Source organism: Neofelis nebulosa, chromosome 18 (assembly GCF_028018385.1).
Source record: "Neofelis nebulosa isolate mNeoNeb1 chromosome 18, mNeoNeb1.pri, whole genome shotgun sequence".
NCBI classification, from domain to species: Eukaryota; Metazoa; Chordata; class Mammalia; order Carnivora; family Felidae; genus Neofelis; species Neofelis nebulosa.
The window spans coordinates 10,618,567-10,644,375 of NC_080799.1; the positions used below are offsets into that span (position 1 = coordinate 10,618,567).

The 25,809-nt window shown below is 54.1% G+C and overlaps 1 protein-coding gene and 1 long non-coding RNA gene across 5 annotated transcripts in view; one reads left to right on the top strand and one right to left on the bottom strand.

Annotated features, from left to right (window-relative positions):
- The window catches only part of CLIP2 (CAP-Gly domain containing linker protein 2), a 75,819-nt gene extending 69,419 nt beyond the window's left edge, over nucleotides 1-6,400 (top strand). For all 4 annotated transcript variants that reach the window (XM_058710271.1, XM_058710272.1, XM_058710274.1 and 1 more), the window contains 4 exons: nucleotides 1,167-1,326; nucleotides 2,980-3,162; nucleotides 3,450-3,512; nucleotides 4,384-6,400. In XM_058710271.1, the coding sequence (XP_058566254.1) occupies nucleotides 1,167-1,326; nucleotides 2,980-3,162; nucleotides 3,450-3,512; nucleotides 4,384-4,395 (418 nt within the window). In that variant the 3' untranslated portion in view covers nucleotides 4,396-6,400. The remainder of the gene's footprint in view (nucleotides 1-1,166; nucleotides 1,327-2,979; nucleotides 3,163-3,449; nucleotides 3,513-4,383) is intronic.
- An 11,560-nt stretch (nucleotides 6,401-17,960) lies between these two features.
- On the bottom strand, nucleotides 17,961-20,737 carry LOC131500750 (uncharacterized). Its single transcript, XR_009256441.1, has 2 exons — nucleotides 19,559-20,737; nucleotides 17,961-19,316 (listed from the first exon to the last, which is right to left on the bottom strand). It is a non-coding gene; the product is annotated as an uncharacterized LOC131500750 (long non-coding RNA).
- Nucleotides 20,738-25,809: the final 5,072 nt, after the last annotated feature.

Consider the following 25,809-nt stretch of genomic DNA (forward strand, 5'->3'; position numbering starts at 1 on the left):
CGGTCTGTGAGTTCGAGCCCTGCATCGGGCTCTGTGCTGGCTGCATAGAGCCTGCTTGGGATTCTCTCTCTCCCCCTCTCTCTCTGTCCCTCCCCTGCTTGTGCTGTCACTGTCTCTCTTAAAATAAATAAACTTTAAAAAATTGTAGCAAGCAGGGGAACCTGGGTGGTTCACTCGATTAAGCGGCAGACCGGCTCAGGTCATGATCTCACAGTTTGTGAGTTCAGGCCCCATGTTGGGCTCAGTGCTGACAGCTTGGAGCCTGGAGCCCGCTTAGATTTCTATGTCTCCCTCTCTCTTTGCCCTTCTCCCAACCCTAGTCTCTCTCTGTCTCTCTCTCGAAAATAAAGATTAAAAAAAAAATTTTTTTAATAATAATTTTTTAAAAAATCTTAAAAAGTAAAAACAAAAAAAAATAGAATGTCTTACCACATGAGCTCTCTTGGGTGAATGTTTTATTTGTTTTGTTTTATTTTTTTTAATGTTTTATTTATTTCTGAGAGAGAGACACAGTATGAGCAGGGGAAGGGCAGAGAGGCAGGGAGACACGGAATCTGAAGCAGGCTCCAGGCTCTGAGCTGTCAGCACAGAGCCCGACGCGGGGCTCGAACTCACGGACCGTGAGATCACGACCTGAGCTGATGTCGGACGCTTAACCAACTGAGCCACCCAGGCGCCCCTTGTTTTATTTTTTAATTAAAACTGTTCTCTCTTTATCTTTTTTTTTAAGCTTATATATCTATTTTCAGAGAGAGAGAGAGAGAGAGAGTGCACGTGTGCATGTGAGCAGGAAAGGGGCAGAGAGAAAGGGAGAGCACAGAGCTGGACATGGGACTCGATCCCACAAACCATGAGATCATGACCTGAGTCGAAATCGAGGGTCAGATGCTTAACCTACTGAGCCCCCCAGGGGCCCCTGTTCTCTTTTTTTTTTTTTTTTAACTTGAAAAACATTCCGGAAGAGACCCAGTTCTCTTGACCATCCCATCCCCAAATCTGGCCCCTCTTGGTTTCATGCCTCGTGTTTCCACAGCAGCCCCTCGTGGCACAGGTGCTGTGTCCCTGTCAGGGTGGCCTGTCTGTAGGCACCCGGCGAATCTCCACAATGTGGGAACAGAGGGCCAGGGCTGACTAGCTCTTCTGTGCCCCTCGCTGGCCCCTGCCAGGAGCCTGAATGAACTTCGAGTGTTGCTGCTGGAGGCCAATCGCCATTCGCCAGGGCCCGAGAGGGACCTGAGCCGCGAGGTGCACAAGGCTGAGTGGCGGATCAAGGAGCAGAAACTCAAGGATGACATCCGGGGCCTGCGAGAAAAGCTGACTGGGCTGGTATGTGGGCCAGGGGGTGGCCTGGGGATGGGGGGATGGCAGAGTGGGCTGAGGCTGCCCCAGCCGTGGCGACTGGCAGCCTCCTAGAGCCAAGTCACAGGGAGGGTTCAGAAGGCCCTAGAATGACAGGTCAGCGATGTAGCCGGTGGAGGGGCCACGGGCGACCCGTTTGCAGACGTTGTAGCCGGCCATGTGGTCGTCTGGGGGATTCAGGGCAAAGGAAGACTTCCGAAGAACTTGAGCTTGTCCAGAGCTAGGATGGACTGCTTCAGGGTGAGCGCCCCATGCAGGGGAGGAATCAAGCCAGAAACCAACTCCTTGCTCAGGGTTTGGCAGTGGGGACTCACGCATCAGTCGAAGGAGGGAGATGGGTATATCGAAGCACCTTCTGACCCTGGGGTTCTGGGAGCTGAGACCCCTCCATCAGGAGCCCAACTGGGCTGAGTCCCCGAGGTGGGGGCTGGAGTAAGCGGGCTGTGCGTTGAGGACAAACCTGTGGCCAGTTACCGCGCCTAGTCAGTTGCAAGGGAAGGACAGGACCCTGTCTGGGAAGACAGGCTGCTGTCCTAGGAAGTTGCTCCAAAGCCCCTCCCTGCCCTCCCGCTCAGCCACCGGGGTTTGGCCTTTGGAGGAGACAGAAGAAGGGAGGCCTTGAGGGCCGGGGGGAGGAGCAGGACCCGCCCACAGCTGTGGGGGCCTGTAGGGTCAAGGGCTAAGGGGTGTCACACACCCCTCTAATCCTGGCAGGTCTAGCCAGCAGGCAGGATTCCAGGGCCCTTGCGGTCCTTGTGGCTCTGTGAGTCTGGACCTAACTCAGGAGAAGACAAGGCCCTGGGGCTGGCGGAGACTTCAGAGTTTTGATTCTGAGACTTTCCCTGAGCCTCATGGAGTGGGGGCAGTGGCATTCTGGCTCCTCTCCGTGGGCAACGGGCTGGTCAAGTTTACATGGATGTGGGAAGTTCCCCTTTACCCGGGGGCGGCCTCTCCTGTGTCTCTCTGAGCTGTCTCCCCCCCCCCCCCCCCCCCGCCCAGTGCCACGGGAAAACTGGGGAAGGGCTTGGTGGTTAGAAAACCCCCAAAGTAAGGGAGTTTTAGGTGGACGATCAGAGTGGAGCGGAAGGATCTGGAAGCATGCAGCCCAGGGGCAGTTTATGTGGGAGCAGGGAGGCTCGCGGGTGTATCTCCAGGCACCCTGGTGGGCAGGGGTCCGTCGTGGAAGACTTGGGAGCTGAACGTCACAAATGTCCTGTTGGGGAGGGGAGGAGGGTAAGAGGTGATGAAGCCGTGGGTCTAGGGGTGAAGGGAAGGGACCCACATAAAGACAGTGGGGGAGGGGGAAGGGGGGAGTGGGGGCCACAAGAAGGAAAGAAGGGAGGGCGTCCTGCATTTCAGGACCTGGAGAATCTGAAGCATCTGACAGCCTGGGAATTCAGGGTGGGGGACAAAGAGGATACTTCAGTGGGGACCCTCTAGCAGGGGAGGAAGGCCTGGCCCAGAGAGCAGGGGGGGCCAGGAGAGTTTCCTGCCTGGAGGAGAGACCGCCCTCCCCCCAGCACACATGTGCACAGGTACATGCACGCACACACACACACACACACACACACACACACACGATCGTGTGCGTACTCCCCCTCCCTTCCCTGCTGCTTCCAGGACAAAGAGAAGTCCCTGTCGGACCAGAGGCGCTACTCGCTCATTGACCCGTCCTCGGCTCCTGAGCTCGTGCGGCTGCAGCACCAGCTGATGAGCACAGAAGATGCTCTGCGGGACGCGCTGGACCAGGCTCAGCAGGTGGAGAAGCTCGTGGAGGCCATGAGGAGCCCCGACAAGTCCCAGGTGAGCCGTGGGCCAGGGCGGCTGACCCGGCGGCCGGCCACGGGGCACCGTCCTCGGGAAGCGTGGCCCTGTCCTCCGGGAGTCCCGGCCCAAGGGGTACGTGGCTTGATCTTGAGGAGGAGCTCAGACTAAGCTGGGGATGCAGCCTTGGTCCCCCGGGGTCCTGGGACCCGCATTCTGAAGAGCCTCCGGGGGCCCCAAGGGGAACACCTCGCCACCTAGGGGCCAAACCAGGAACTGCTGCCTGGTGAACCTCTCAGCATCTGCGCATGACTCTCCCTCAACAGGCCGTCCCCAATTCCGGATCTGCAAACGGCATCCACCAGCAAGACAAGGCCCACAAACAAGAGGTAAGGGGCGCCCTGGCCCCGGGGAGACACCCTGGCCGACTCCTCTGGCCAAAAAACCCCGAAAAGCCACCAAAATCACGACGGTGCGTTTGGGCCAGAGGCTTTACCGTCGGGTCGCTCACGACCTGGGGCCAGTGCAGTTAAAGTTGGCTCGGCCATCATCTGCTCTTTTAGCCTCGTGTCTCTTTTTTTAAGGGCTTTTATAATAAAAGTTAAAACATGTCTATTAGGAAATGTTTGGTGGGGGGAAAGACCCAAAATAGATGAAGAAGGTAGTCCTCTTGCCCAGAGGTGACCAAGGTTGACATTTTTAAATGATATCCTTCTTGAACTTTCCTGTGTGCGTGTGTGTGTGTGTGTGTGTGTGCATACCCAGTCGGTCCTCATTATTCACAGATTCCTTACTTGCAAACCTACCTCCTCGATAAAGTTTGTGACCCCAGAATCAATACTCACGGCACTTGTGTGGTCATTCACGGACACATGCAGAGGGGAGAAAAATTTGAGTCACCTGACATGCACATTCCCAGCTGAGGTCCGACAGACGACCCTCTGCCACCCTGTTCCTGCTCTCAAAAGTCAACAAGTGTCCTTTCCACGGTCTATTTTGTGCCATGTTGGCCACATTTTTGTGTACACGGGCACTCGGTGCTCTTCGTGAGACCCATCTGCTCTCACCCCTTCCCCTAAACTGCTCCCACCCTACCTCCTGCCTCACTACACCCCAGACACCGCAGAGTGGCTTTTCCTGCCCCGGGGCCTTTGCATGTGCTGTTCCCCGCTACCTGGCACAAGTGGGCTCTCAAACAGCCCACCCCACTCCCTTCACTGTCTGAGACACGCGTGCTGATCAAGGCCTTGCTCCCCCCAGGAGAAGCACTGACCCTGAGGGACACCGTGGAGCAGCCGAGTCCGCAGCAGAGCCCCTCCGGCCTGCCCCGGCGGTGCCCCCTCCAGGCAGGGGCCAGGACTGTCACTTTGGAGACAAGAACAGTGTTTGTAACGATAACGTGCCCACTGCCGCGGACAATCCCCCACCCCGACCCCCCTGCCGGACCGGGAGGCTCCCTCAAGCACCACCTTCCACAGCGAGCGGTACAGTCCTGGCCTGGACCCCGGGACCTTCAGCCTGGACACCCTGGACGCCCCGGCAGTTTCTGGAGTTTGGGGAGGCTGAGGTGATCCGGCCAGGCCCCTCTCGAGCTGCCCTGAGGACCATCTTGGCACCCCAGGTGTGTCCCTGCCCTCCCTTTCTTCTCCTTCTTCTCCCAGGTTCCCCTGAGACCCCAGAGAGCCATCGTCCTGGGAAAGGGTCAGAGGGGGCCCAGCTAGGCACCAAGGAAGGCAGGCCAGGCCTCAGGAGTCAGGTGGGGACCCCCTTTTCTGCAGCCACTTCCGGGCCTACGCAGTCCCCAGGCTTCTTGCCCCCACAGGCTGAGCCTTCTTCGAACAGTGGTCCGAGACCCGCTGGCCCGTCTGCCCAGTGAGGCCCGGGTTCAAGGTGTTGGGGGCAAGGTCCTTCTCCCCCCAGCCCCCAACACCATCTCACATACACAGCTCCAAGCTGCTGGCCAGAGGGTAGCCACCAGGGCCAGGAGCCACAGTATTAGGAAAGTTCAGAAGCCCCTCTCCCCATCCCCCACCACAGACCTGGCTTGGAGCGGGGGCAGGGTGGCCGCAGGGTGTTTGGACTGGTCTGGAACGTGTCTCCTGGGTTGACCAGACGCTCCAAATCTGGGCCTGTGCCCTGCGGACACGCCCACGCAGGCTGCGCCGTGTGTACCCCCTGACCCTTGGCATACGCACGGAGGGAGCAGGCACGCACACGCGGTCGTAGGGGGGGCGGCCTTTGCAGTCAGCCGCGCTCAGGACGCACACGCTGGGGTGCACAGGACACACGCTCTTGGGACTGAGCGCCCGGTCTGGCAGGCCCGCGCCCACGGACATTGCAAACGTAGCTGCCACCGGGCTGCGTGCCCACACGCCCAGGTATACGTAGGTGGGTGAGCGTTCAGGGATGCGTGTGCCACACACGTGCATCGGAATGCACACGTACCAACAGCCCCCTTTCTTACCAGGCACCTGTCCAGAGCTTTGTAAGCCCGTCTCCTATAGCCAAGGAAAGAGCCCAAGGGATGTTGATGACGAGAAAAATCTAGCCGCCTCTCTCCTCTGCCCCCCGAGTCCAGCTGAGTTACTCCAGACCTGTGTGTAGCGGGAAAAGCCAGTTCAGAAAAGCCTCTAGAGCTGGAGGGCCCGCAGGGTACTGCTTTGGGCCTGCCTCCACCTCCCGCAGCTCAGGGAGGGTTTTCGTTCGGGGCCCTCCCCTGCCAGAGGCTCGCAGGGGAAACCTGATGGCCCATCGTGGTGTCCTCGAAATGCGCCAGGATGGGTACGCAGACTGTGCCCTGGGAACAACCTTGGTGGCCTTTGGGTACTCCCAGGCACAGATGCGTGTGGCTCCCATCCTTGCCCAAACTCAGCCCATCCTGGGGGGGGCAGCCAGTTCGTCCCATCAGCCCCCCACCTCCCCACTGGCTTCTGGTAGCTCTCGCATGCGGTTTTATTAACAACAGTCTAGAAGCGATGCTTTAGTGGCCTAACCCAGAGTCAAATACTACTCTTTCCAGCAAAATCTGGCAGCTCGCCCCTCCTACGGGAGGCACTGATTAGTCTACTAACAGCCAAAGGCCCACACCAGGAGGGGTTGAGCCCCCAAGGCGGCTGGCAGGTGGCAAAGAAGCCACTTGGCCGCGAGCGTCTCCGCCTGTCCGGTGTGGGCTCAGCCGTGCCCCGTCCCCAAGCCCTCCCGCACCCTTGCCCTCCCCAAAGTGGAATTGTTGAAGTGTGGCGAGTCTGTGCTCGAGACAATAAAGCTTGTGACTGAGGTCTGGGGCCTTCGTTGTCTGCTTTTCTCTGTGGGCGCCCCAGTGCATGCCAGGAGTCGATAGTCCCATTAGCTGCCAACTAATTCCTACTCAGTTGTGAATGACTGATGAGGGCCTCAGAGGGCCTGGCATTAAGAAGTCCGGGAGACTGCGCCTGGCCTTGTCCAAAGAGCAGGAACCCAGCAGGGACGGGACGAGCACGAGAGATAGGTCAGCGGGACGGGAGGCACGGCAAGGCGGCCGGGCAGGGCTGGGGGTCTGGATTTGAATCTGCTGGAAGTATGACTGGGCCCAGAAGGAAACGAAAACCCCCTGACATGCAAAATGACGAACACTAGTTCAGTGAGTTCGGGGAAAACATTTAACCTTAGTGAGCAAATTCTATCTCCTGCAGCAAGCTTTCTAGAGATCAAATGAACAGTCGAGGTTTTGCAAGCTCTGTGGTCATTTTACAGGTTTTGCAGTAGACGTTGCCTCCCTGGGAGACCAAATGAGGCTATCGAGGTTGACAGCTGAGTCTGGAAGCGTCGTGCGGTCTCCCGAGCGCTGCATCAGCACAGTGGGAGGAAGCAGGGGGAGGAAGTCCTCGGGTGAAGGGCTTAAGGAAGGGGCCGTGTGTGCAGGTGTGGCCACGGCTAAGGGAACCCACAGGGCACCACTGCCACCCCACAGGGGCAAAGTAAAGGAGCTGTGAGTGAAACCAAAAGCTGCAGCTGTGGAGGGGACCCCACCCCAGGCGGTGCGATCTAGGCGAGCAGGATCTGGAGGGTGATGAACCCAACCGGGAGTCCAGGCAAGGCAGCCTGTTGGAGGGGGAGAGGCCAGCCCCTGGGCGCACAGAGCCCGGAGAGAGGGAGTGCAGAATGGGTCTGGGGAGGGGGTGGGAACAAATGGGGAGCTCTGGGGCCTCAGATGTTAATGGGCTCTGTCCTTCCGGAACCGACCTTACCAGCCCGGCATTTTGAGATTCAGAGAGCTCCTGCAAACAGGATTCTTTCCTCTCCAGGCTTCTAGGACACCGCTGTGATTTCTGGTTCCTTTCCATTGCCTCCCCCTGCCACCCACCCCCCCACCCCCGAGGCCCCATCACCGACTGAGACTAAGGGCCCTAAATGCATCACTCTTGCTGATGGGGGCTGGTAGTGTTGTGGGGGGTGGGGGGGGTAGTGTTTCTTTGACCAGTTCAGACTTCAGTGCAAACTGCATGCTGGGGGCCTGTGGTCAGAAAAGACCGGAAGCCCCTGCCCATTCAAGGCTCCTGAGCCAGCAGTCAGGGTGACCCCGTGTTACCTGCTGGGAAGAAGAAGGTGCTGGGTGCAGGGAGGAAAGAAGAGGGGAGCAGGCAGGGAGTGTCAGAGAGAGTAGGGGACCTGGCGGCTCAGGGAGAGGCCCGGGGCAGGGCTGGAGCACAAGTCTTACTGTCACCAGCGCTGAGGGTGCGGGGGACACGAGGCCAGAGGGCAGAGGGCCCGAATCTCACGGAAGGAGCCCCCAAGAGGTGCTGGATAGAAGACGCCTGCGCCCGGATGAGAGAACTCCTTGAGGGGCTGGTGAGGAAGGGGAGATGTCCCGTCCTCAGGGGCTCACAGCCTCAAGGACAGAAGGCTCCAGGGATGGGGGGTGGGGGCTTCGGGAGGGTGTGTGCAAAGCGGAAGGCCTGGAGGGTGGCCTTGACCCTGCGTGTGTGTTCGGGGTGGGGGTGGGGGTTCTCAGCACCCCTCTGGAATGAGCACAGGCACCCTTGTCAGGACATCCTTGACATCCAGCCCAGCTGCCACCCTCTGTGTGGACCAGGCCCCCCCTGCTCTTCTTCCCTGAGCCTCAGTTTCCTCATCTGTGACATACAGAAAATAAAACCGTTCTCACACACTGTGGGATCTAAGTGAGACCCCAGAATGGGGCGCCTGGGTGGCTCCGTCGGTTAAGCGTCCGACTTCAGCTCAGGTCATGATCTCGCGGTCCGTGGGTTCGAGCCCCGCATCGGGCTCTGTGCTGACAGCTGGGAGCCTGGAGCCTGCTTCAGATTCTGGGTCTCCCTCTCTCCCTCTCTTTCCCTCTCTCTGTCTCTCTCTGCCCCTCCCCCACTTGTACTCTGTCTCCTCTCTCTCAAAAGTAAGAAGAACACTAAAAAAATTTGTCTTGGGGCACCTGGGTGGCTCAGTCGGTTAAGCGCCCAACTTCAGCTCGGGTCATGATCTCATGGTCCATGGGTTCGAGCCCCACGTCGGGCTCTGTGCTGACAGCTCAGAGCCGGGAGCCTGTTTCGGATTCTGTGTCTCCCTCTTTCTCTGACCCTCCCCTGTTCATGCTCTCTGTCTCAAAAATAAATAAATGTTAAAAAAATTAAAAAAAAAAATGTGTCTTATAACTGGGAGTTTGTACCTTTGACCCCCTTCGCCCATTTCACCCACCCTGCAAACTGCCCCCCCCCCACCTCTGGTAACCACCCATCTGTTCTCTACATGTATGAGGTCTTTTTAAAAATTTTATTCCACATATAAGTGAGATCATACAGTATTTGTCTTTATCCATTCCTCTCTTGATGCTCAGCCAGGTTGAGAAATACTGTGTACTCTACCCATGAAGACATGGGAAGAGACGAATGTTGGTAAGAACATTATTAATAAAATAGGATGGACAAACTGACGCCAGAGTCTGGACGGCCTGTCGCCATCAACCAAGCCCCCGAGTCCCTGACTCAAGCCTTGAGAAGCTGCCTGGGGCTGGGGCTGGGGGGGCGGGGACAGGGAGGGGGAGGCGGTCAACCCAACGACAGCCCCCAGGAGGCGGAGCAGAGGCACATCCTGAGGGTCCCACTGAGGACGAGGCTCCCACCCACACTCCAGCTGGGAATCGCAGCTTGGACCAAACCCTTGCGTACAGAGCCCTGCTTCTGACTGTCCGCACTTCCCAGACCAGTGAGGCAGGAAAGAGAAAGGAAAGCTCACCAGGGTAGAGCAAAGAAAGGCAAGGGAGCAGCTGCTGGGGAGAGTCAGAGCCAAAGAACCAAACTCTGAACACAATCTGCCCGCAGAATCCAGAGAAGTCACGAACGCGCTGGAAGACACGGTGAGATCTGTTTCTGGCCGTAAAGCCGGCTAAACGTCATTTAAAAAAAAAACAAAAAATTCCTCTTGATATAATTTCTCCTGATGGAATGTGCCGGATGAAATACAACCCACATGCTTCTGAGCCTATAGCTGAGCCTGCAGGCAAGTACGGGAAATCCTCGAGGGCCCAAAACAAATGTCTGCCACGGAGAGTGGTTAAGCCCCTTGTAAGCGGCAGCTACCCCAGGGCATTTGCCAGTGCTGGAAACCCCGAGGCTTGGGATTTTATGGCCACAAGGGGCTCAGCGGACAAAGCTTTGCAAGGTGGAAAATTGGAACCAAGATGCCTGTCAAAAGTCAAAAATGACTGAGCTACAACTCCCTAAGAAATAAGGACTAGGGACGCCTGGGTGGTTCAATTAAGCTAGCGCCTGACTCTTGATTTTGGCTCTGGTCATGATCTTACTGTGCGTGTATCGGCCTCGACACTGACAGCTTGGGATTCTCTCTCTCCCTCCATGTCCCTCACTCCCCTCTCAAAATTAATAAGTAAACTTAGAAAAGGAAGGAAGGAAGGAAGTCCCACCCAATGTGGGACTCAAACCCACAACCTGAAGGTCAAGTCACATGCTCCACTGACTGAGCCAGCCAGGCACCCCAAAATATATTTTTTAAATTTTTTAATGTTCATTTTTGAGAGAGAGAGTACAAGCAGGGGAGGGGCAGAGAGAGAGAGGGGGACACAGACTCCAAAGCAGGCTCCAGGTTCTGAGGGGGTCAGCCCAGAGCCAGACACAGGGCTCAAATTCATTCACAAACCACAAGATTACGACCTGAGCTGAAGTCAGACACTTAAACCGACACCCTGTGGAGGGACGTCATTTAAAGAACACACAGCTGAGAAATTTCCAGAATTGGTGAAAGATATGAAATGCAAAGAATCCCGAGTTTTATTTATTTTATAAATAAAAAAGAAATCCACACCGAGGCACGTTACATTGAATTTGCAGAATGCCAGAGACAAAGAGCCAAGCAGGACTCACAGGATATAATCCTAAGGGCAACTTGTTCAAGCCAGTGGTTCTCAACCTAATGTAAGTTTTCCCTTAAGGGGACATTTGGCAAATCTCAAGACATTTTTGGTGGTCACAAAAATGTCCATCATTTGGGAGGTTGCGCTACTGGTAGAGGTCAGGGTTGCTACTAAATTCCCTTCTCCTGGGGCGCCTGGGTGGCTCAGTCAAGCGTCCGACTTTATCTCAGGTCATGATATCACAGTTCGTGAGTTCAAGCCCCACATCGGGCTCTGTGCTGCCAGCTCAGAGCCTGGACCCTGCTTCAGATTCTGTGTCTCCCTCTCTCTCTGCCCCTCCCCTGCTTGCGCTCTGTCTCTCTTTCTCTCAAAAGTAAATAGACATTAAAAAAAAACAAAACCCTTCCGGACAGCCCCCCCCCCCGAAAGAATTATCCAAAGCAATTCTCCTCTGACTCTCTCTTATCACCCTCGACTGGAGTCCCCTTTTATGTTTCTGATGGGCACGAATTGCCTAACAGTGCATGAGAGCTAACATTTGTCATCAAGAGACAGCACCATACTGCGGCTTGAGCCCCTGACTCAGGCATTAACCCACCTGTGACCTTGGGCAACCCCCAACCTCAGTTTCCTCATCTGTAAAGTGGGGAGTGTAATCCCCAGGCATGGGGGATCGCGGAGGGAAATGTCAGCAATTTGCAGGTGCAGGGGTGTGGGGGAGCATCCTTCCCTGGGTCACTCCTCCTGGGATGGGATCGGGTGCGGCCCTGGGTCCCGCTTTGGGAAGATTTAGAACTTGGAGCAGCAGTGTTCTGGTGCGGGGTTGAGCCACTGTGGATAGCAGTGGGGACCAGGGGTCCCTTCGACACCCCACCTGATGCTCACAGCACTGGCCCCCCGAGCTAGGAAAGGAACCTGAAAAGGCTTAAGAATGAGACCATCTGGGGGCGCCTGGATGGCTCAGTCATTTAAGTGTCTGACTTCGGCTCAGGTCCTGATCTCACGGTTCATGAGTTCGAGCCCCACGTTAGGCTCTGTGCTGACAGCTCGGGGCCTGCAGCCTGCTTTGGATTCTGTGTCTCCCTCTCTCAGTTCCTTTCCTGTGTTGCCCCCTGCCCCCTCAAAAATAAATAAAGATTAAAAAAAAAAAAAGAATGAGACCGCCCGGGTTTGAATTCCAGCCCATCCACTTAGCTGGTTTATGACCTCACCAGAGCCCCTAAACTCCCTGAGCCCCTGCTTTCCCATCTCCAATATGACCAGGACAATGAAATACATTGCACCGGCTTGTTATGACAATCAAATGCCACATCCCTTCCTCCCAGCCCAGGGTCTGTCACATGCTAGGGAGTGGTCTCAAGAACAGGGGCCTCTCTCGTCCCACTTCGCCTCTTTGCTCTCGGTGACGCCTGGGCCCCTGACTCCACGGGGACCCATCCAGCCCTCTTGCCTGTAATGCTGCCAGCTCACCACCAGGTGTCGCGCTCGGCTCTCTCAATCCCCATCCGTGGATGGGAGGGACGACTGAAATCCAGAGCCCTGAAGGCTCAGGGCCAAGTTCACAAGCCAGCCCCACCTGGGAACCCAGATGTCTCAGCTCCTGACCCTAGAGTTCTCTGCCTCGAGGCAGATGTGGCCTCCCAGATGTGGTTCTGGCCTCTCTATGAGTGTCCATCTGGGAGGATGGATGGATGTTCCTTCTATCACCAGGACCGCAAGAGGCCAGGACTTGAAATCTCCCCGCTCCCATCACAGTGCTCCTCCCACCCCACCCCTGCGCCCACTCCCCACCATCGACCCTGACCCTGACCCTGCAGGATTTCTGGCTGATTTGCCCTCCTGACTCCAGGCACTGCCCCCATCCATAGAGCTGGCTCCTGAGCCTGGAGTCTCTGTCTTAAACTGTCACCACTCGGCCCTCTCCATTCTCAGCTCTGGACACCCACCCTGGTCCCTCTCCTGTTCCCCATGAGTGGCCGAAAAATGTCTTAAGACTGTAATTTGGGGTCCAGAGTAAATTCAGAAGGCAACATGGGACAGGACAAATAACCGGGAAACTTAGATCCCGGCCCAGACACCCTCCCCCCCCCTCCCGCCCAGAGAAGCCATTCCAAGTGACGCACACCCACACCCTTTCCTCCCCTGCGTTCCCCCACCCCCTCACGGCACACATCTCTGTCTGAGGGGACATCCTTGTAGGGAACCCGTTTAATACCTGGGTCTCTCCATGGTCAGGCTCCACAATGGGCTCCCTCATATCCCTAACTTTTAGCCCAGTGCCTGGAACATCGTAGATGCTCAATGCACCCCCCCACACACACACCCCTAAATCTTCAATGTTGCCCTCCTCTTTGCTACTCCCTGAGCTCCAAACACTGCCAGGCTCACCCTCCATTTAAAAAATGTTCAGAGCACCTGGGTGGCACAATCAACTGAGCGTCTGACTCTTGATTTCGGCTAAGGTCATGATCTCAGGGTTGTGGGATTGAGTCCCGTGTGCACTGAGTATGGAGCCTGCTTAAGACTCTCTCTCTCTCTCTCTCTCTCTCCCCCCCCCCCCCGCCCCTCTCCCCAGCTCATGCTCTCTCTCTCTTTAAAAAAAAAAAAAGTGCTTCCTGGGGCACCTGTCTGGCTCAGACAGTGGAATGTGTGACTCTTGATCTCGGGGTCATGAGTTCAAGCCCTGTATTGGGCTCTGTGCTGGGCATGAAGCCTGCTCAAAATTTAAAAAAATATAGGGGCACCTGGGTGGCTCAGTTGGTTAAGCGTCCGACTTCAGCTCAGGTCATGATCTCGCGGTTTGTGGGTTTGAACCCCACATTGGGCTCTGTGCTGACAGCTCAGAGCCTGGAGCCTGCTTCGGATTCTGTGTCTCCCTCTCTCTCTGCCCCTCCCCTGCTCATGCTCTGTCTCTGTCTCTCAAAATTAAGTAAGTGTTAAAATTTTTTTAAATAATAATCAAAAAATAATAAAAAGAAAAAGGCAATGAAAACAATATGTGCCCACATATATATAGCTAGCCACAGAGCCTGCTTCAGATCCTCTGTGCCCCTCTCTCTCTCTGCCCCTCCCCTGCTCGTTCTTTCTCTCTCTCTCTTTCAAAATAAATAAACTTAAAAAAAATAAAAAATATATATAACAAAATTAAAGTAACATCTTCATGTTCAGAAGATGAACTGTGTCTTTGTTCTCTGAGTAGGTTCATCCACGGTCCCGTCCTCTGGGAAATCTGTCTCAGGGGTGGTCGTCTGGAGCTTCTTAAATTCTTACATCTTAAGGTTCACGGGTTTAATCTTTTAATCTCAGACTTCAGGCTTTGATCTTCTACCTTAAATCACATTCATTTTGTCACTTTATTTTACCATTATTTTAAACCTCTTAACTTCTCTCTGTTGCTCAGGGTGACTTTTCAGCCCGACTTCCTCGTTTTAAACCTTTAAGTTTGTATTTGTGGATTTTCACTTTGATGGTGGCTTTAGATTTTTTCAGTTTATTTATCTATTTTCATGTTTAATTTTTTGAGAGAGAGAGAGGGCGAGCGAGCGAGTGGGGAGAGGGGCAGAGAGAGAGAATCTCAAGCCGGCTCCACGCTTAGCGCGGAATCCGACTCAACTTTCGATCCGTGACTCTGGGATCATGACCGCAGTCGAAATCAAGAGTCAGACGCTTAAGAGCACCTGGGTGGCTCAGTGGGTTAAGTGTCTGACTTCAGCTTAGGTCATGATCTCACAGTCCGTGAGTTCGAGCCCCGTGTCAGGCTCTGGGCTGACAGCTCAGAGCCTGGAGCCTGCTTCGGATTCTGTGTCTCCCTCTCTCTCTGCCCCTCCCCTGCTCATGCTCTGTCTCTCTGTCTCAAAAACAAATGAAAACAGGGGTGCCTGGGTGGCTCGGTCGGTTAAGCGGCCGACTTCGGCTCAGGGCATGATCTCGCGGTCCGTGAGTTCGAGCCCCGCGTCGGGCTCTGTGCTGACAGCTCAGAGCCTGGAGCCTGTTTCAGATCCTGTGTCTCCCTCTCTCTGACCCTCCCCCGTTCATGCTCTGTCTCTCTCTGTCTCAAAAATAAATAAACGTTAAAAAAAAAATTAAAAAAAAATAAATGAAAACATTAAAAAAAAAAAAAGAGTCGGACGCTTAACCGACTGAGCCACCCGATTTCCTCCGTGTAAAATCCCCACTCTTCTCTGTGATTCCTTGTCTTTAATTGTCCAGGCATTCGGTTCTCACAACCCGGGTGCAAGCAGGGTTCTAGTATAATCATCAATCCCGTTTCACAGCTGAGCAAATGAGACCCAAGAAGGGTGAGCATTTGCTCGAGGTCACAGGGCTGGTGAGTGGCAGGAGGGATGGCGGGTCCAGGCTCCCCCCACTCTGCTTCTCCCCAGGTGCCGACAGTGCCCTCCAGGAGGTTCGGGTCCCCCTGGCTATCTCTGCCTGGCCCCTCAGGCTGCCCCGTGGACCTCCCGACCTTTCACAACTGCTTTTCCTGAAACCCTCATTCCAGGAGACTCGAGGGGCTCACTGGCCCCTCTGTGCAAAGGGTGCCCTTGATTTTCCAAAGCACGTGCGTGGCTGCCTGGAACCTCACGCTAGTCGGGCTTCGTCGAAGGACCTGCGTGTCTTTGAATCTGTGGTCTCTACACCCATGCCTTCGGGATCAGGGCTGATTCTGCCCCTTAGCATGCCACCGACCTGGAGGAAATGCCGGGCAAGACGCCCTGTCCCTCTGGTGGGACAGCAGCTGGACATGATGCTGGAGTCCTCACAGCTGGCACGAGGAAGGCTAGGGAAGGGTCTGCACCGGGCCCCCGGGCCAGCTTCATGCCAGGCTGCCTGGACACTGATTTCCTGGACGGTCCAGACCTGTCCTCCAGAAGGCACTGTGACACCTGGGCCACCATGCTGCACGACTCCAGGGGGCACTATTCACATAGCAACCTGCAGAGAGAGCTTGTAAGGACAGGCCTGACGGGCTGAGGGTCAGGGAGCACGGGACACCTGTAGCGTGTGTCCCAAACAGGGATCATCTTTGGGGTCACCTACGCTGCTTCACCTGTGGGCTCATGACTCAGGCTGTCCAGTTAGATACCCCGACCCAGCACTTTCCACCATGACCACCACTGGGATCATGTGGCTGAACCAGGGTCATGGGACCAACACCAGGATCCCGCAGAATATCTGTCCTTCAGGCACGTCTCACCTCCTTCCCCACCCCTCACCCTCAGCTATAAAGGAGAGAAAATAAAGTTTTGGTTTTTTAAGATTATTTATTTATTTATTTATTTCTGAAAGACAGAGATAGAGAGTCAGCGGGGGAGGGACAGAGAGAGAGGGAGACAGAATCCCAAGCAGGTTCCGTGCTGTCAGCGCAGAGCCCGGCGTGGGGTTTGAACCCACGAACTTGGAGATCACGACCTGAGCCGAAGTCAAGAGTCAGACGCTTCACTGAATGAGCCGCCCAGGTGCCCCAGTAATAGTGGTTTTTTTTTGTTTTTTTTTAAAGTACTGTAGATCCGTTGAAATGAAAGATGCCAGAGGAAACAGTACATCCCGTGGGGCTCCTTGTGTAGAAGAATAAAACAGGCCCCAGGATTGATGCTATTGGAAGTCAGAGTAGTTTTCCTCCAAGGTAATGACCAGCAGGAGGTATAAGGAGACTTCTGGGGGTCTGGCATCTTCTATTTCCCCACCTGGGTGCTGGTCCCATGGAATTGCTGTTTATGAAACCCAATATGCTGTGCACGTATGATTTATATACTTCCCTGCAACACCTCAATTAAAAAAAAAATTTTTAGGGGCGCTTGGGTGGCTCAGTAGGTTGAGCGTCCGACTTCGGCTCAGGTCATGATCTCACAGTTCGTGGGTTCGAGCCCCACGTCGGGCTCTGTGCTGACAGCTCGGAGCCTGGAGCCTGCTTCGGTTTCTGCGTCTCCCTCTCTCTCTGCCCCTAACCCACTTGCATTCTGTCTCTCTCTCTCAAAAATAAACATTAAAAACATTTTTTTAATAAATAAAAAAAAATTTTTTTTTAAGCAAAAATGCAAGTATTCTCCTACAGGCAGAGGATATGGCTTTCCCAGGGCCTGGACCAGATCTGGCCAGCCCATTAATTATCTCCATGAGAACCCACCATCCTGGGCCACAACTCTTGGAAATGCTCCAGGCTTTTACAGACTTTTAGGTAAGAACTCATTTCAGCAAATCTGCCCGCCCCCCCTCCCCCCCAACTGCTGCCCCCCCAGCTCAGTTCCTGATGCCTGATTTAGGGCCAATTTATCCCAGGGGGCTTGTCAGGAGCCACAAGGCTCCCACCCACACATCTACAATGACTTACTGAGTGTTCCTCTTTGCTCCTCCTTTATTTTTTTTAAAAAGCTTTCTCGAGCTGTAATTCACATGCCGCACAACTCACCCCCTTAAAGTGCGCGGTTCGATGGCTTTTCAGAGATTCAGAATCGTGACACCACCCTTAACTACATTTTGGAACATTTTATTATCCCCCCCAAAAAAACCCTGTGCCCTTAGCTGTACCCCCCCCCCGCCCCACCCGCCCCTGCCTTCCTACCGCTCCCAGGAACAATCGTGTTTACCTGGTAACGATGTGCTTTTTTTTTTTTTTTTTAATCCTTTAGATAAAAACGGATCGTGTTTCCCCGTGTATTGGTTGCCAAAGATTTCGAAGGGAAATGTGTGGCCGGCGTCTGACAAACTCATGAGCCCTCTGGTCTGATTTTATTCTCCTGCCCTGATTCCCCCTCATTTCCCAACTTTTTTTTTTGTTTGTTTTACTTCATCCTTGCCTGTACACCTTGGAAAACCCACATCAGGATTTGATTCGGAAGGCTTTGACTTTCTAGATTAATTCAGGAGGGAATTATCTTCCTATGCAAGAGCGTGGTATCTTTCCGTTTACCTACGTGTTTTTAAAATGTACGTCGCCGCATTAACGTTACAGTGTTATCTATAAAGGTCTGGAGGAACTTGCACTAAATTTCTTCCAACACACCTGATGTCTTGTTTCGGACTATTTAATAACTGATGCGGGGACAATTAGCTGTCCATATGGAAAAGAATAAAATTAGATTGCCACCTCCCACAGAAGCAGAAACTGACTCCAGATGAATTAAAGAACTATGTGCGAAAAGTGAACTTGTAAACTTTTAAAACAAAGTGTAGGATAGGGAAGTGTATTCGATTGGAAAAACCCAAGGCAATAGGGGCTTCAGTAAACTCTCTTCTTTATGATCACTTCAGGTATCATCACCCTAGAGGTAAGCAACTAAACAAAACAAGATAAAACCAGAAATGCTGTTGTGACTGATACAGTGATATCAAGACTTTAGCTTCTAACTGTATGCCCAGGGCCCCTGGGTAGCTCAGTCGGTTAAGCATCGACTCTTGGTTTCAGCTTAGGTCATGATGTCATGCTTTGTGGGTTTGATTTATTATTATTATTTTTTTAATGCTTATTTTTGAGAGAGAGAGAGAGAGAGAGACAGAGTGTGAGTGGGGAGGGGCAGAGACAGAGGGAGACACAGAATCCGAAGCAGGCTCCAGGCTCTGAGCTGTCAGCACAGAGACCAGAGACCGGCGTGGGGCTCGAACCCATGAACTGTGAGATCGTGACCTGAGCCAAAGTTGGATACTTAACCGACTGAGCCACCCAAGTGCCCCACACAGGTTTGAGCCCTGTGTCTGGCTCTGCGCTCACAGCACAGAGCCTGCTTGGGCTTCTCTCCTTTTTTCTCTGCCCCTGACTTGTGTTCTCTCTCAACATAAATAAATGAATGTTAAAATAAATAAATAAATAAATAAATAACAATGCCCTTCTATCCTCAGCATGTTGTTTTCATATTGAGATTACCTCAATATCCAAGATGACTGTGGGAGCTCCAGCCATTACATTTGCCTTCCGAAATTAAAAAAAAAAAAAAAAATTTGTTTTTTAATTAAGTAGGCTCCACACTCAATGTGGGACTTGAACTCAAGACCCAGAGATACAGTCTCATGTTCTACCAACTGAGCCAGCTAGGCACCCCACTCACATTTGCCTTCTGGATGGCAGAATGAGAAAGGTGAGGAAGAGAAATGTCGTGTAAGTCCCACAGAGCAGTTTCATTCACATTTCATTGGCCAGAGGTCAGTCTAATGGCCAGCTGAAAAGGAGACTAGGAAATGTAATCTTTTAGTTACGTCTAGCTAAAAAACTGAAATTCCATTATAAAGGAAGAAAACTAGATTGGATATTGGAGGCCACCAACAGAATTGGCCATAGAAAGTTTTTCCGAAACAAGATACAAAAGGCATCAATGTTAAAGGAAAATATTGACAAATGTGACTAAATTAAAATCTAAAACTCCGAATACATAAAAGATGTAAATTATTGTAATACATAAATATTGAAAACAAAAATGAAAGACGCATCTCAGTTTAGGAAAAGATTTGCAGAGTGCATAATTGACAAAGAGTTGAGGTCTATCATATATAAAGAATTCCTACAAATCAATAAGAAAAAAAAAAGATAAAAACCTAGTACATGAAATTTACTCTCAGGCGCCCAACAGAGACCAGAGGATGGCTTTGGTCTGGGCAGAGGGTTCCAGACAAACCAGCCGCGGCAACAGTGAGCCCCAGAGTGCACAACAGGAGGCTGAATGGACCAAGCCCCTGCAATGGGACAGTGTCACTTCATAAGGCACAGGGTAATCCCAACTGCCACGAGTGCTATATATGTGTGCATAAAAGTGGGTTTCAATCCTCTCTGAAATGCAGTTTGGACAACTAAGTAAGTACCTGAAAGTGTCTCCATAGATCCTTACGTCTGGAGTGTCTCAACCTTTTTTTTTTTTTTAATTTTTTTTTTAACGTTTATTTATTTTTGAGACAGAGAGAGACAGAGCATGAACGGGGGAGGGTCAGAGAGAGGGAGACGCAGAATCTGAAACAGGCTCCAGGCTCTGAGCTGTCAGCCCAGAGCCCGACGCGGGGCTCGAACTCACGGACGGCGAGATCGTGACCTGAGCCGAAGTCGGCCGCTTAACCGACTGAGCCACCCAGGCGCCCCTGGAGTGTCTCAACCTTTATAGCGAGAGACACCCGCTCTTCCCCATGGCTTCCGCAGCTCCACCTTGGGCGACTTCTCCCACCTCTTCCACGATGCCTCTTCTCCTTCCTGACGGAGTCGGTCTCAGGGACCTAGGAATTTTGACCGTCTTCACTTGGATTCCCCAACGATTTGGGTGCAAGTGGTCAGGAGGGGACCCTGGGGTGTCTGTGAGGACCCTAGGAAGCCAGTGAAGAATGCATCAGTGAGCAGCTGAGTTTGGGGGCTCAGTCTTGCTAGGGACCCTCTGAAAGCTGGGCACCACGTGCCTCAGGATCGTCCTATGGAGGGGGCAGCCAGGGGTGGGGGGGCATTCAGTCACCAGCTCCCGCCCCTCAGGGGTCAAGGGTCTCCCCCTCCCCCCTGGGGAATTCAGGAACTCACCTGGAGCCAGACATCACCCTCAGGCAGAGTCCCAGGAAGCTGTCGGCAGGTGACTCCAGGTGAGTCAAGGGCATGTCCCCTCCACAAGCAGTGCCACGTCCCCTCCAACATTATGATCGAGCCACCCCCGAAACTTCAGGGCCCTTTCTGAGAGGTTTGCGGCTTCCCTTTCCAGCCTTCTTTCCCTCACTTGGGTCCAGCCGGACAATTCCTTCCTGACGTTCCCTGTACTGTCTTCTGTCGCCAGGGTTGTGCTGGAGTTGTTGCTTTCCTCCTGTTCCAGGTCCTCTCCCACCATTTATGTCCAGCTCAGACACTGGTGTCTCTCTCTTCTCCATCTTCCTCCATCTCTGTTCTCCTCTCTCGTTTTCTAATGACCTGGTATTTATTCCTAGGTGTGCCTGTCTCCCCAACTAGCGCTGGGCTCCGAGAAGACAGGGGTGGTGAGATCTGCTCTGCGGGTCCCAGGGTCTGTCACTGCACCCAGCACGTAGCCGACGCACGGCTACGTAAAATACCCGTGGGTTTTCCTTTTGCAGGTGAGGAGCAAACTGACTGAACCCCCCGAGCGCCTTATGGAAGGAACACCGACAGTGTTCCCCACACAAGAAAATCCTGGGGTAGGAGGTGTGGGCCAAAGAGAGGAGACAGAGTGGTCCCTGCCCTTCGGGACTGTCGCTCATCCACACGTCCAGTGCGTGTGGAGTATCCTGCCGTTTGCTGGAAATGCAGGTGTTCGAGGACGGCTGGTCCCGTTTGCCTGGGCCTACACAAGGGACTAGGGGGCAAGAAGGCCGGGAAAGAAGGGGACCCCAGCGCTGCCCTGGTGAAGCCATGGTCCGGGGGGGGGGACCAGTGCATCCTGGTAGAAGAGGACGATGGGTGACGTTGGGCAACGTGGGCAGCGGGGGATGAAGGAGCTCAGGGAAGCCAGAGATCTGGGAAGACTTCTCGGAGGAGGCAAGCTGGGGCTGAGACCTGGAGAACAAAAGGAAAGTTTTCCTGGCTGGCTCGGCCCTCAGGGATCATGTGGTCCGGCTCGGCTGCCTCGCTCTTTCTTACAGGGTTCTCCCACAAGGGTCTGGTCTCCCCAAATATCCTGGGAGCCCACAGGGGTCCCCACTCCATGAGATGAAAGCGCTGGGCCTAATCGTACCACCAAAGCCCTGAGTGACTGCAGGCAAATTCCTCCTTTTCTCCAGTCTCTGTCTCCTCATCTGTTAAATGGGTTCATCCTCCTCATTACCCTCACAAGTTTGCCAGAAGGAAAGGAGACCATCCGTGTGGTTTCTGAGCGAAGAGTGGGCAAATCGCCATAAGGATCACAGCACCCAGGCCCTCACTTCACAGATGGGGAAACTGAGGCCCAGGGAGGCCGAGAGCCCGCCCAAGTGCACTTAGCCTCAAGTCCCTGCCTGAGGCTCAGCTCTTAGGACAAGGGGACTGTCTTCTCTGCCAGGAAGTCTGAGTCCCTGCAGAGTGAGGGGGTCCCCACTTGTGGGTGTGTGTGCTGTCTTCTTTTTGGCACCTTGGAAATGTTAATTGAGGGAAATTATGCAAAGGAGCCCAGATTGGAGATGCTCATTTGAATCTCAACAAGGTGGCTACATTAAAAATAGCAGGAGCAAGGAGGTAAGCCTGGGGTGGGAGAGAGGCCGCCAGGCGCCACGGCTGAGAAGGTCCAAGCTCCTGGGCCCCTGGTGTGGTGAAGGGGCCTTGGAGCCTCAGCCTGGGCCCTCTGCCAACATCCCGGGGCCTCCCCTATGGTCTTGTTCCCCACTAGTCTCTTCCACACACTGGACACCCAGACGATGGTTCTATAGATCAGATGTGACCATGTCACTCCTCTGTATATAACCTGCTGAGGCTGCCCATTGCCCCCAGGATAAAAGCCTCATTCCTGCACTCAAGGCCTGTTGTGCCTGCTCCCTCTCCTCCTCCCCCCCCCCCCCCCCAGGTCCCCAGGTGCTCCCAAGGGCTCCTGCCGAGGGATCATCCATTTCATCACCCCAGCCTCACCCTGGCTCTGAGCCTTTGCACAGACCACTCCTGCCGCCCAGAACAGCTGGTGTCTCCTCTTTTCCACCAGGAGAGCTACGTCATCATTCCAGCTCCAGCTCAAAGGCACCTTCCTGGGGCCTCTGGGCCAAGCTGGTTGTTTTGGGCTCTGTTCTTCAGATGCTTCTCCCATAGCACCTGCTGTCGGGGTCGATGTGCCTGTGGGTCTGGCCACCCCCGGGCTACAAGCTCCCCAAGGTCGGGGGCCACGTGTGGGTCATCCCCTGGGCCCGGCCCTGCCTGGAGCCCACTCTTGCACCCTGCGCAGAGAATATCTGGGGTGTATGCAAGGGAATGGCCACAGGACTGCCTCCTTGGGCTCTGCCATTCACCCCTCCCTCCAAAGCTGGCTGAACTGGCCTGGGTGACTCTGGGCCCCCCACCCCAGGCTGTCCTCAAGGACAGCAAGGGGAGGGGAGTAGAGTGAGGAGGGAGGCTGGTTATTAATTAAAAAGCAAGTCATGTGTAGGCCCTGCTTCGTTCCAATAAAAACCGTCAAGGGTATTAATTACCAGATCTGGCGATAGACGTGGGCTAGGTTTGCTCAGGCCGGGAAGGATCCCGGTGGTAGGAATGTCAATGAGCACCGGGTCTCCGTGGCTCGGGCCTGGGCTGAGGCGGGGTGGGAGGTGAGGGGCACCCTGGCTGGACGACCGGTCGTGGATGCAAACAGCACCACCACCAGTTACCTCCTGCAGAGCGGTTACCACGGACAGGACAGAAGCCACATGACCACCCGACCACTCGCACGTAACTTCTGTCATCTTTTTTTTTTTTAATTTTTTTTTTTCTTAACGTTTATTTATTATTGAGAGACAGAGAGAGACAGAGCGTGAGCAGGGGAGGGGCAGAGACAGAGGGAGACACCGAATCGGAGGCAGGCTCCAGGCTCCGAGCTGTCAGCACAGAGCCCGACGCGGGGCTCGAACTCACGGACCGCGAGATCGTGACCTGAGCCGAAGTCGGATGCTCAACCGACTGAGCCACCCAGGCGCCCCCCTTCTGTCATCTTAATCCCAACGGCCTCATGAGATCGGTCCTATTTTTATCCCCATTTTGCAGCTGGGACATGCAGGCACAGAGAGGTTTTGTGACTTGAGAGGGTCACACAGCTAGCAGGTGGCTGCACCAGGACACCAGTGAGGGTTCCTCTTAACCTCAGGGAAACAAGAACCCGGACGTGTTGGTCAGCCTCACTAAAGCAGCCCATCATCACGCAGGTGGGGAAACTGAGGCAGGAGAAGACATCACTCGCCAAAGTCATATCCGCACATTGGTGAACATAGACCAAGTCCTCCGAGGCTCCGTCCAGGGTGCCCTTGCCTTCTCACCAGCTAAGTGGGTGTCGAAGATCTCCCAGGAAGAGCGAGGGCGAGGGGGCTTCAGACGGGCCAGGGTTTGGGGGCCAAGGCTGTCTGCCCCTTCCTGCCTCCCTCCACACCTCCCTCCTCTTCCCTCTGCCGCCTCCGGGGCCTTCAACAGCCCCGCTGGGCTGAACCAACCAGCCCTAGCACTTGTCTGTGTCAGCCCCGGAAGGCCAGCTCAGCTCAGCTCCGGTCCCAACGGAGTTAAAATAGGTCTGACCTAAATACAAGCACAATGCCGGTGCTGAAAATACGGCTGTGTCAGCGGAAACTCCAACCGGGTAAGAAACCATCGCACTTTGGGATGAATACTCCCTCACCCCAAGAAGGGGGCCGGGCTGTGTGCACCGTGAACTCTGAGAGTTCCCGAAAACGTCTCCGCGTGTGGACAGGTGGACAGGATAGAAGGACAGCCGCTCCCCTGACCTGGCCGATGGCAAGCCCACAGCCCTGCGGCCGTCACCCAGAGAAACTGGTACTCAGAGACGGGAGGGGCCTACCTGAGGTTGCACAGCTCGTGTGCAGCTGCAGGTGTGGGGAGGCAGGTCTCTGGTTTCTGGGTGGGATGGAGGGCCGGTGGAGGGGGGGAGGTGGAGATGGTGGGGGAGTGGGTGGGAACGTAAACTAGCCGAAGCAGAATTTTGGGCCCAGTACTCAGGGAGGCCCGCTGGTGGCAATGGTTTTGACCGGCCTTGGGGTGGGGGCCCCCGGTGATGGCAGTCCTACAGGTGGGCACCAACGTTGTGCAAACAAGTGTGTGGCCAACTGTGCTCTCCTTGGCACAGCCTGCTTCTTGGGCCACCCAGGACACTGAGCTCAGAAGGGCTCTGCGCTTGGTTAAACGCTCTGTCGCTGCAGCCTTAAAATCCTTAAGAATTTTATCTTTGAGTGCATGGGGTTTTAAAATTTTTTTTAATGTTTGTTTATTTTTGAGAGGGAGAGACAGAGTGTGAGCAGGGAGGGGCAGAGAGAGAGAGGGAGACACAGAACCTGAAGCAGGCTCCAGGCTCTGAGCTGTCAGTACGGAGCCCAATGCGGGGCTCAAACCCACGAACTATGAGATCATGACCTGAGCCAAAGTCGGACGCTTAACCGTCTGAGCCACCCGGGCGCCCCTGGATGTGTGTTTTGGTGAAGTCCAATAGGACAATGAGCATGAATGGGACAGAGGGGGTACTTAGAACGGTGTGCCCGTGTCCTATGCCACCATATTCGCGTGGGGTGTGGTCCTCATCATTGGGAACGACCCACGGGCACGGAACTCCACGATAAGCAAGAATTCGGTGAGACTCGAAGTAAAAAGTACACGTATCATGTCAAAGGGCTGCGGACAGACAGCCTCGAGAGGCCCCCTTTCTGTTCCAACTTGCTCCGGATGTAGAAAGAAGGGGATGACTGTCTCACAAAGTGTCCAAGGCTCCTCTGCACATCATCGGCCAAAGGGAGAGGCCGTTGGTCGAATGCATGTGTATCAAGAAGTGAAACAGACAGCGTTGAGTAAGTTTGGGACAGTGTTTCCATTGCCGGAGAAAGAACGAAATACAGACCTCCTGTGTTCGATTGTGCTTCGTAGATGCTGTGGTTTTTTTTTTTAATTTTTTTTTCAACGTTTTTTATTTATTTTTGGGACAGAGAGAGACAGAGTATGAACGGGGGAGGGGCAGAGAGAGAGGGAGACACAGAATCGGAAAAAGGCTCCAGGCTCCGAGCCATCAGCCCAGAGCCTGACGCGGGGCTCGAACTCACGGACCGCGAGATCATGACCTGAGCTGGTCGGACGCTCAACCGACTGAGCCACCCAGGCGCCCCTGATGCTGTGTTTTTTACACACGGATGGTTTGTGGAAACCCTGCACGGAGCAAGTCTATTCGTGCCCTTTCTCCAACAGCACGCGCTCCCCTTGTGTCTCTGGGTCACGTTTTGATAATTCTCACAATATTTCTTTTCCTATTTGTTTATTTCCACACCCAGCGTGGAGCCCAAGGTAGGGCTTGAACTCATGATCCTGAAAGCAAGACCCAAGCTGAGATCAAGAATCAGGCGCTTAACCGATTGAACCGCCCAGACGCCCCAATTCTCACAAGATTTCAAACTTTTTCGTTATTACGATATTTGTTACGATGATCTGTGATCAGTGGTCACTGAGAGCACAGGTGAGGCTTAGCAGTTTTTAAGCAATGAAATACTTTGAAATTAAGGTATGGGGGTGCCTGGGGGGCTCAGTCGGTTGAGCATCTGACTTCGGCTCAGGTCCTGATCTCGCAGTTCGTGGGTTCCATCCCCGTGTCAGGCTCTGTGCTGACAGCTCAGAGCCTGGAGCCTGTTTCAGATTCCGTGTCTCCCTCTCTCTCTGCCCCTCCCCTGCGTGCACTCTGTCTGAAAAATAAATAAACATTAAAAACAAAAAAATAAAAAAAGAA